The sequence below is a fragment of the Oryza glaberrima genome, chromosome 1 (assembly GCF_000147395.1).
Source record: "Oryza glaberrima chromosome 1, OglaRS2, whole genome shotgun sequence".
In the NCBI taxonomy this organism is placed as follows: Eukaryota; Viridiplantae; Streptophyta; class Magnoliopsida; order Poales; family Poaceae; genus Oryza; species Oryza glaberrima.
In genome coordinates, this window is record NC_068326.1 from 36,500,465 (window position 1) to 36,511,588 (window position 11,124).

General features: G+C 47.7%; 2 protein-coding genes across 3 annotated transcripts; both read right to left on the reverse strand.

Annotated features, from left to right (window-relative positions):
* Positions 1-15: 15 nt before the first annotated feature.
* On the reverse strand, positions 16-2,686 carry LOC127768849 (pentatricopeptide repeat-containing protein At3g29230-like). 2 transcript variants are annotated; one of them, XM_052294540.1, is made up of 2 exons: positions 980-2,686; positions 16-420 (listed from the first exon to the last, which is right to left on the reverse strand). In XM_052294540.1, the coding sequence occupies exon 1, from the start codon at positions 2,684-2,686 to the stop codon at positions 1,085-1,087; it is 1,602 nt and encodes a 533-aa protein (XP_052150500.1). In that variant the 3' UTR covers positions 16-420; positions 980-1,084. The 2 variants fall into 2 exon arrangements, with proteins under 2 accessions (XP_052150500.1, XP_052150568.1); XM_052294608.1 differs by having other exon boundaries at positions 16-440.
* A 3,022-nt stretch (positions 2,687-5,708) lies between these two features.
* Positions 5,709-6,766, reverse strand: LOC127769084 (uncharacterized). Its single transcript, XM_052294790.1, has 2 exons — positions 6,155-6,766; positions 5,709-6,065 (listed from the first exon to the last, which is right to left on the reverse strand). Exons 1-2 carry the CDS (start codon positions 6,620-6,622, stop codon positions 6,018-6,020), a joined length of 516 nt encoding a protein of 171 aa, XP_052150750.1. The 5' UTR covers positions 6,623-6,766; the 3' UTR covers positions 5,709-6,017.
* Positions 6,767-11,124: the final 4,358 nt, after the last annotated feature.

The window sequence follows — 11,124 nt, forward strand, 5'->3', positions numbered from 1 at the left end:
TATATCAACAAATTTCCAGCTGAACCATCATAGTTTAAACATTCGGATGTTGGTTTTTTTTATGACACATCTTAAATTCTTGATAACACAGATACCTACCTAAGATGACGAGCTTAAATTGCAAGTGTCATGAACTATACTCAATTCTTCTAGAGATAAACAAGCATATTTTTTTTAAAAAAAACATGGCTCAATGAACACACAAAAGGATCAAAGTAATTTATCATGGCAAATTTCAGACATGACATGAACCATGAAGAATTGAAGTTACCTTAACGACAAACTGATCCATAGATCATCCGCCCCTGATATTTAGCTTGTTTAAAACCAGCTTAGCTTGCAACATCTCAGAAAAGTTAACAATCTTGCAGCAACGAGAATTGTCTATCAATTCCTTGTAGTCAGACTACTATGCTCCCGCTGTCAAGAGTGAAATCAGGCTGATCAATAATGCCCAGAATAATTGCACCAATTAGCATCCTTTCGTGAAAGTGGATAATGAACATGGAGAAAAAACTATTGTTCTAGTTCTTCTGCACATGATTTACCAAACATTCAGAACAAAATACAATCATGCATGATGGTGATGCAAATAATCGTTCCATACTTCATGTCTTCGTGAGGAGACTGTTACTTTCTGAAATTATTGATTTGGAAGCGATGGACATGCTCTTGCCTGAGCATTTTCTGCATACTAGATTACAGAAAATTTTCTTTCTAAACTCTTGCAGTTACAAGCATTAAGATATGGATTACAAATTGCCTTATTTGCTTACCCCACACCATTTATTAAAATATCTTGCCAAACAATTATCTAAGATATAGAGGTTAAAATACAAGTGTTGGTATTATGCTGTACCGCATCAATTCATTGAGATGCCAAACTTACTAAAGCAATAAAGTTATCTGAATACTTCCACAAAATAATTTGCATTGGGATCTTTCAGATATAACATGAACTGTAAAGAAGTGAAAGTACCTTAATGGCATCAGTAGCTCCTGCATTTCTGGCAGTTCAATAAGATCTGTTTGGCATCATCTGAAAATTTACATTTGAAACAAAGAGAGATATGTGTTCGGGTTTTCAGCTCCTCAAAGGAAACCTGCCACGCTCCCTCTGTCGATCCTCCACCCAACTAGAGCCTGGCTGTTTGAAGGGCAGTCTTGTTCTCATAACTGATCTAATTCTTTCTGCTTCCTCCCATTGTTCTTTCTCAGCATATATATTTGACAACATTATATAGTTCCCAGTGTTGTGAGGTTCCAACTCAAAAAGTTTGTTTGCAACAATTTCAGCAATCTCAACATTGCCATGCGTCTTGCAGGCACTAAGCAATGCACCAAGAGCCCCTGGGTGGGGGCCCATTGGCATCGTTTGCACCATTTCAAAAGCCTCCTCAAGCCTCCCCGCTCGGCCAAGCATGTCAACTACACAAGCATAGTGATCAGCTCGACGCTCCATCCCATAGTACTTCACCATTGCCTCCCAGTAATCCAAACCTTTATCAACAAGTCCTGCATGGCTGCATGCGGTAAGCACACCGACGAAAGTGATTGGATCAGGCCAAACTGACTGAGCTTGCATCCTTTCAAACACTTTAAGCGCTAATTTTGCATGACCATGAGCTGCCAGCCCACTAATAAGTGCAGTATAAGGGTATGCATCTGGCTGTGCAATCTCCCTAAAAGCACTGAGAGCCTCGTCAACATTCCCACACTTAGCATGCATATCTACAAGTGCTGTAAGAACTTTATCGTTCCTTTCAATCCTCTTCTTGTCAACATAACTTCCAACCCACCCAGCCAACTCCGTGCTGCCAATCTGCGAGGCAGCAGATATAACGCCGACCATAGTTGCTGCATCAGGCTCAATCCCAGCAGCCTCCATTTCTCTAAACAGCGTAAGTGATTCCTTTGGCACCCCACTCTGCGCATACCCATTGATCATCGCTGTCCATGCCACAAGATTCTTTGCCGGCATTCTATCGAACACCTCTCGTGCACTTCGCATTGAACCACACTTGCAGTACCCAACAATCAGCACCGACCACGAGGTGGAGTCCCTGGTAGGCATTTGATCGAACACGCGGCGAGCAGAAGAGACGTCCCCTGCATTGACGTAGACGACCACCATGGCGTTCCACGATACCTGGGTTCTGGATGGCATGGCAGCAAAGAGGGACTCGGCGTCGGGCACGGAGGCGAGGCGGGCGTGCGCGCAGAGGAGCGAGTTGAACGAGACGGCGTCGGGGGCCGCGATGTCGGCGAGCGCGGTGTGTGCGGCGGGGAGATCGTCGCACTTGGCGTAGAGATCCACGAGCGCGTTGGCGACGGGGAGGCGGCCGGGGAGGAGCGCGAGGCGGAGGGCGAGCGCGTGCAGGGAGGCGCCGAGCGGGAGCAACCGGAGCGACGCGGCGGCGTTGAGCGCGAAGGGGAGGGAGAAGTGGTCGGGGGAGACGGGGAGGCGCGGCATGAGGAGGAGCAGGCGGAGCGCGGCGCGCGGGTGCGGCTTGGAGAGGCGGCGAATGGCGCGGTTGAGGAGGGACCGGATGACGGGGGGCGGCGTGCCGGCGTGCGCGCGGACGAGATGCGCGTGGACCGCGGCGGCCGCCGGCGGCGGGTGGTCGGAGGTGAGGGCACGCGAGAGGCGGTCGAGGCGCGGGTCGCCGCCGTGCTGGGACGCCATGGGAGGTGGCCCAGCCGTGGTCGGTGGAGGCGATTGAGTCAGGAGCAAGAAATAAGGGAGGCAAAGTAGACTTCCACTGTGCCGGAGACGTGTAGTTGGGGTTGCGGTTTTTTTTTTGTATCTGGGCCTTTTGAACCAGACTGGGCTTTTCCTGAGTTTGACGGCCCAATTAATTTACCTGTCCCTCCTTGTTTTTAATTAGGGCCGTTTTGGTTTGATACCAAAACATGCCTTTCCACTTTGTTGGCAAACTGAATAATATGTGTGTTAGTTTGGACTAACACCAAATATTTGGTAGTGCCTACCTTATTTGGTCATATTCTAGAAGTTTCTCCTCTATAATATAAGAGTTTGGTTTTATATTGGTAGCAATCCAAATATTAGCTAAATAACTTTACCCTACAATATTTTGATAGTGCCGGAGTTTACCTAGAATTTGGCACTACCAATGAATTCAGGCGTTAATATGCAGTTTACTGGTGTGATGAGATCATGAGAAGAGTGACACACACAGGCACACGGGTGACAAATGCCTAATGGTTCATGTCTCTATAAGGTACCTATATTTCACATTTTTACTGCAAAAAAGTTCTTTTGGACACACCTCTGTGTGCAAATTGTACGGCACTCTGGCTCTTTCCCTGAATGGAATTGGAATCAATATCAGAAAGTTGTATCTGATGTCAAATAGATCGTATACCATTAAGGCATTTTACCATACGAACATCTGTTCCAAAAATAAATACGTAAAGTTCAAGCTATGATCAGTGTCATCCAACCAGCTAGCCATCCGGCACTACAATTGACCTGGCGATTGGTTGTCTAACGACGGATAGAAATGCATGAATGCGAAGACACGCAAACAGCACGTTCCAAGTTTTTGCCAAGTAGGGATCATACGCATTCACATTTGCATAGCAAATGTTTAGTGATGTGACCTCTTAACTTACCAAAGCAATTTACCAATAAAAACCCCCCACTTGCTGACTGGACCAAGATTCATATATCATGCCAAGCCTAACCATGATGATCCACAAGAGATGATCAGATCAGATCAGATAGAACATCAGACCCCATTCTTCACTCCGGTTAATCTACAAAAGCATGATTGACTGACGCCACCCCATCAGCATGTGACATGTCACCCGTCCAACAATGACACAGTTTCAACAGGTGGACACCCAAACACCTCATCACCCATTGCATATTATCCCATTGCATCGCATGGCTTCCTCCTCGTGCCTATCCAGATCACCTAATACTCTATCCAAAGTTCCAAACGCACCAAAAGTGAACCCAAGAAGCAGCAACGGACAGGGAAAAAAGAGGAGGGCAACAAGTCGACGACGATGGCAAGCAGCAACTGAGCAAAATGCAGCTGATGACACTAGTTACCCAGGTGGCTGTGGCCTGTGTGGCTCCTACCATGGTCAATCGATCGATCACTTGCCCCGCGCCGGCATCCCACTCCCACCCAGGCGCGGGTGGTCGTCACCTACTCCACCAACCCGGCAGCTGCAGGAAGGCGCTGCAGTTGATACGCTTGTCTCTTTCCCATCATTAGCTTCCCCCCTAGCACATGCCGCTGCTCCTCCAATCCACCCATTTCTCCCTCTCCCGTAATGCAAAATACGCAATCGCTCGCCTGATCCTCTCCCCCTCTCTGTCGCTCGCTGTTCCTGTGTAACTTCACCAGTTCACTCCCAAGCGCTATGCGAAACATGCTGTCTTGCCCCTTGCCCCCGACTAGTTCGTTCGTTACCAACTGTGGCATTGGTGTCACAAAGAACACTATGCAACGCAGGCAGGATTGTGACGTGCCACAAGGGCATGTAGTTTAGTGGTTGCATTGACTTAAGTAGCATCTTCATGATAGCAAATTTCAGATTGGGTTAGGCTAAATTTATAATTTAAAAATATTGCATATATCCGGTCGGATGTAGAGGCCGATAAAAAATACCTTCTCTAAGAAAAGATCGTGATGTGCCCTATGGGATCCACGTGTCAGTGACGAGTCATCCTGGGCGTTGCCGAGCTGTTCGTAATGCCGATTGGTGGTTCCACCACGTCAGCCAGCCGCTGTCAGCTTGCGGTGTGTGTGGATGTGCAGCAGCGAATTATTGCCCAGGCCGGGACTTCGATCGATCGATCGATCGCAACATGCAATGCGTACGCTACGCCGTACCAGATCCAACTTATCAATTCGGAGCTCGGGAAGAATGCTGCGCCCATGTGGCACATAACGGTGCACGGTTTCGCCGCTTTGATTGATACCCCAAAGTTACCAAACGGGGTTTACACCTCGAGAAGAATTCCGTGTGCGCGAGAAGAAAACCGTGTACGCTAGCAGAGAGCATTTACATGGTGCTCACCGTGCGTGCAGTATGCCAGTATTCACATTTCACAGACAAGAACGGGTCACACACCACCCAGCAGTCAAACACATGCCTCGCTGGCGCCGTGGCGCGGTGAATGGTCCAATCTAATCCAATCGCCTCCCCCCCCCCCCCCCCCCCCCCCCCCCGGGGCACAAAGCGAGCTCACTTTTGGCGAGACATGTCAGAGAAGAGCCAATGGCGAGAGGGAGGGAGAGAGGTACTGCAAGCTAGGGAAGGCATATGGTCAATTTGGTCATGGATGGGCACAGATCACAATGCTCGCCCATTCTCTCGCGAGACTGGCGCTAGCTGATCGAGAAGGCGAATGCCGCCGAATCTGACGCATCAGGAGGAGACTAGTAGCAGTACCGCAGGATGCGCGATCCCATTGGATGCCAACATGGACGGCTTCGCCTCAGATACGCGCCACCGGAGCATCTAGCAGCAGCAACAGGACACTGAAAGCCACCGGAGGAGACGCATCATCAGCAGCGCCGAGAGAGACAGACAGCGACGCTTGCTGTGCTACCCAAAACCGCATCATCCAACGGAACGGAACACGCGTGTTTTGCCGATCGCCACGCTGGATTGGATCCGGGAACGATCCAAGTTCATCGCCCACGGCAAGAAACAGATTCAACACGTTGTAATCCCCGAACCATCATAACCACGAAAAATTATCGCCGTGGCGGCGACCGGAGGCCGGCAGCCTCCTCTACCGGCCACCGTCGGCCGGCTTTGATCGCACTGGACAACAAGAACGGCAAGAAGAACAGAGTGATGAGGAATGAAAGGTTACTAACTAGTAGGAGAAAACGAAAGGAATGTTCATTCTATCTATCTGCACAGATGCCGGCCCGCCGGCGACGGACCGGCCGACCACTCCCATGCCTCAAAACTGCGCATTCTTTTGGTTTCCGCCTCGCCGATTTCAACCATCGAGTCCGTCCCCTTCATTGCGACGCCGCGCCGCCGCCGGCGACCGATCCGTCCTCACGCACCTGCCCCGCGTGAGCGCCCAATTCAGAGATGAACTAGGTGGGTGGAGATTTCACTTCGTGATTGGTTCGAGGAAGAAGGATTAGATTACCTGCGTGAGGAGGAGGAGGGGGTCGGGGGTGCAGGGCGGCGGGGCCTCGAAGACGGCGAGGGGGAAGTGCTTGAACACGACGCCGACGTCGAAGTAGATGACGCCGGAGGAAGGGACGTCGACGCGGATGCCGCGGACGGGGAACCAGAGGAAGAGGTCCTGCGCGGAGACGCCCGACAGCGACGCGATCCGGCCGTAGCTGATGACCCCGGCCACCGTCGCGTTGTACCGCAGCCCGACCTCGAACTGCGCCGTGCACGACTCCCCGAGCGCCGCCTCGAACCTCCCGCTCCCTTCGTCGTGCCTGAAATCCGCGATCCCCGCCGGCAGGAGCCCCCGCGGCAGCCCGTGCGCCCGCAGCACCTCGTGCGCCGCCTCCGCCGCCGTCGCCGCCGCCACCCCGCCCCACCCCGCCGCCGCCACCACCATCAACAACATCACCACCCACCACGACGACGACGACGCCATTATCAACGAGGAGATAACTGCCGACGCGAGGAGGAGAAGATATGGAGATGAAGATGGAATGGAATTGGAGGGGGAGGGGATGGACAGAAGCGGCAATAATTGAGGGGGAGAAAGAAAAGAAAAGAAATGGAATGGAATGGAATGGCCGGGGTGGTGGAGTGGATGGGGACTTGGGGTGGTGGGACCGACCTGCCCGTGACCGAGAAAGCGGGGTTTAATTTTAGTTAATTAGTTCCGCGTAAAGCGCTCCTCTATTCTACGCTGTGTTTAGTTATGCTGCAATGATGCCCAACCCTTAGCTGGGTGTGCGTTTTCCGTTTTGGCTTTGGTCGCGGGTGTAACGTGATTTGTTGTTTTGTTCCTTTACCTTAGTGTGCGATTTTGGTTGTGTTCTAAAAGTTGTTCATTAACCCTAATTTTAGTTTAAGGGTTGGTTTGGTTTGTGGCCTAAATAAGCCTTACCAAATTTTGTCACTACTAATTTTGGTAAGGCAAAGTTGTGTTTGGATTGAAGCTAAAATAGCCTAAGTTCACTATTAAAATGGCCTATTTTGTTAGGCATGCCAAAATTTGGCTTCAAACCAAATAGACACTAAACACTATTGAAATTAACAAATATTGTTAAGCCTAATTTAGGCTTCAAACCAAACTAGCCCTACATCTTAAAGTTGTTCCGATTCTTTTTTAAAAAAAACGCAGTTCATACAAAGTTTGAGCTCCGTCGGCAAAAACCAAAATTTAAATTTTTTAAAAATAATTTTGAAGTTGATTTTAAGATATTTTGAACGTTTTTTTCAGCATTGGTTTTAAATCACTAAGAACGCATATATAAAAATTTACCTGTAAAATAATTTTTATTTCTTAATAAGCCCTTACGGTGTGTTTGGATAATGGGAAATGGAGGGTGGGATTGGGATTAGGAAATGAATGAAGGGTTAGGATTAAATGGAAGAGGGAGAATGAATGGTTAGGATTTAAAGATGGGTGGGAAATCATTTCCGTTTCCCATTTGCCAAACACTTTCTTACTGTTCATTAGAGAATGTGGGCAATCAGTGGTACCTTAGTAACATTTGTACTGACATTGGAACAGCGTGTTGTGTATGGTAGGAGCATATGACCGGGCCATAAGGGAGCCGTTTGAACGTAAAAGCATGGAACAAATGGATGAAACTTAAGTAAGACTTGCGTAAAAATAAAAAAAAAAACTTAAGTAAGACGACGATGAGGATGAGAATGTCGGGCGCCCTCAAAATGCTAATGCCAATGTGGCGGAGCTTGAGCCAGTTTGGCTTTGCACGAATTATATGTAATTTGACCTTTCTTAAAAAAATGTAATTTGTTGCCTGTTTCCTTCTTTCTTAATGACACAAATTGAGTTTTTTTAACACACCCTAATTTTACTTGTAGACTAGAGACTATTGTGAATTTGTAATTATGTTCTTAGTTTGGACGATGGTTCGTTACTCTCTAGTAGAAATGATCCATTAGTTATTAGAGATAAAGATAAACTAGTAATTTACTGATAGATTGATTAGGGGTAACTTTATTATTTATTATTTTTTGACTAATCGATATGTGGCCATCCACGTTGGCATCACTCATATTCAATCGAAATATGCCAAAAAAGAAAAAAAAAGAGATTTAGCCACTACTAAATTTCAATTATACTTCTCTGTACTTTTTTTATATATAATAATGTCCCTCCATATTTCTACCACCGTTATTTGAGGTGGGGTGATGAAAATGTACATTTCACTGAGAGAATGAACGAAAGGAATGTAACACGAGGAAGACAATGGTGAGGATGAGAACCATTGCATGATAGGCTATCCTACGATCACACCTACTACTTGCAAACTTAAGTACAACTAGAGGGCAAGATGGTGGAGTGGACGGGAACGAGATGATGTGCTAATTTGCCCGTGACCGGTGACCCCCAAAACAGTTTAATCTAGGCGGTAATTTCACGCATAGCGTTCTTTCCTTCCCACATGGTAGAATGTGTTTTAGTTTTGTTGAAACTTGAGAGTGATGCAAAACCTGAGCGGTTTTACCGGTTCGGTTTTGGCCACATGTATGCCTACTATTTGGGCTTGTTTTCCTAGTACTCCAAGTATATTTTTTTAGTTGTAAACTGAAGGAAGACGACGACATTGACGGCGAGAATGCCAGTCCGACCGTGGAGCAGCAGTGTCTTCTGCTGTCATGTGGGGCCCTTGTTGCAGCCACAGTGTAGAGAAAGCCTTGTTTCTTTCTCCTCTGAAGTCTGAACTTAACGTGGGCTGCCTTTCCTCACTGACGCAACCATCGTGGCACGAACACGCTGTACATGCATACGCGGTGAAACGCCCCTAATGCTTTGCAGAATTGCAAAGCACAAACGAACAAGAAACAAAAATGTCCTGTGTTCTCTTCTCTTGGTCCAATGCCCCATAGAGTGAATGCATTAGCTGTGCATCTGGGTTTTTGGATGCTTCCGGTTGGTACAAGGCATGTGCGCCCTCGTATATCATTCTGACATCTCGGTGTACCGCGATGACCGGGAGATAAATTTTGCATCCAGCTCAAGCTAGCCAACGAGGTACAGTATTAGTTAGGAGACGAAACAAAAGCACCGAAACAGTATACTCCTTGTTTCCCGGTTCAGAAAACTACTGAACAAAGTTAATGCTTTGGTCTTTTACCAATTACCAGTGTTCCCATTTCCGATTGAGCGACGAATCCCGATCTTGACGGTATGACAGTTTTTTTTTTTCAAATTTCAGTTAAATCTATCGTCTCAATTTTGAATTCTTAAAAACCATTTGAAATTTTACTTATAATCCGCTTCCGTCCTCCGTGAAAACAAAAAAAAAACTACGGTTGAGAACCAATTTTTGTTGAAAACTTAAACCCTGGTCTATATTAACGATAGAATATCATGTAGTAAATTATGTTTTGAGATTCGTGCAAAGCCCTCCAAACTCTAACCTTTTCTTTTTTTTTCCTTTTTCCTCCCCATCACCACATGAAGTGCTCAACACTTCCGCTTCTCGTTGCCACCAACGCCCTGGCCTTGTCAGTTGATCGAAATACGCTAATGGCACCAGAGAGGCTCCCTCGACCAGCCGCCTCCCCTCCCTACTACCCTTCCCCCTCTATTTCTCCTCAAGGTGGCGGCAGCGAGGTGCCCCCGCCCCACCGTCTCCCCCATCTCCAGCGACTCACTATTGTCGGATCCACCACCATCTCCTAACTGTACACTTGCTTTGCCCCCACCACCAACACCAGTCCACCGTCTTCCTCCATCCCCGCGACTCCGATGTCGCCGTGCCGTCCACTAGTTCCACCATGCATCGTCGGGCCACCGCTCGTCGGCAAGACGCCGGTCGTCATGGCTAGTGAAGAAGGGGTAATTAGAGCTTGAGGAGAAAGAGGTGAGGTCGCCGGAGCAGGAACCGCAAAGCAAATCTAATGGTAGAAATTTACAATATTTTAGCCTCAATTTTCTACCAACAGTAGTTTAGCATTTCCGTGTAAAAAAAAATGGTTGACATGCCCGTATAGCTGGCTAGCTATTACTTCCTCCATTTCACAATGTAAGTCATTCTAGCATTTTTCACATTCATATTGAATATCTAGATTTATTAACATCAATATGAATGTGGGAAATGCTAGAATAACTTACATTGCGAAACGGAGGGAGTAGCTAGCAGCTGTAGTTAGCAATCTCGTGAACTAGTGTTGGCCCTGCGAGGTGTGAGTTCAGGCTGCACCTGATGGGCACAACCTGTCGGGGAAGCTAGCGAGCCATCATTGGGAGCAGCATGATAGCAGTGGGGATCAACCCATTGATCCGAGCAAAAACACGCACACAGGGCAGGCAGAGCAGGCACCACACGCGCATACGGGATTCACACGCCTCCAGTACGCATAGTGCGAACATATTCTCCTTTCTGCTCGCCATGAAGAGGAAAATCTCTGCAGAAATGCAGCCTCTCGACCGTGGCGAGCTGAGGCTGAGCTTTCGGTCGCCATCGACGCATCATGGGTGGCATCGTTGTCGTGCATTTGGATGCTGCCGAAAGAATCAGAGAAAACCTCGAGAAGAAAGAAAGGGAGAGATGCAGATACTCTGTCTGTGCTGTCCAGGTTTGCCTTCCCTTTTCTTCCTTTCATCAGTCACCAACCTGCATGCATGGATGATGATTTGGAGAGAAAAGGGGAAATGGATGAATGATTTGATTGCACAAGAGCGAGCTAAAGCTCTCATCATGTACCACAACCTGGATGCACCTGTAACAAGCTCGTAGCCGTCACCTACATCGGGAAATATTCAGCCTGTTTTTTTTTTTGGCTTAATTATCTGCTGTTCCAGCCTGTATGATTTTCAGAACTACTCGGCTGTTTCAGCGTATGAGCAGCTATGATACCACTGATCACTCATCATTCGTGCTTGCTTAGATCTTAATGGCGAGTGATTAGCACCGAGTTAGTTAAGGGTTTGGTGAAAGCTACTAC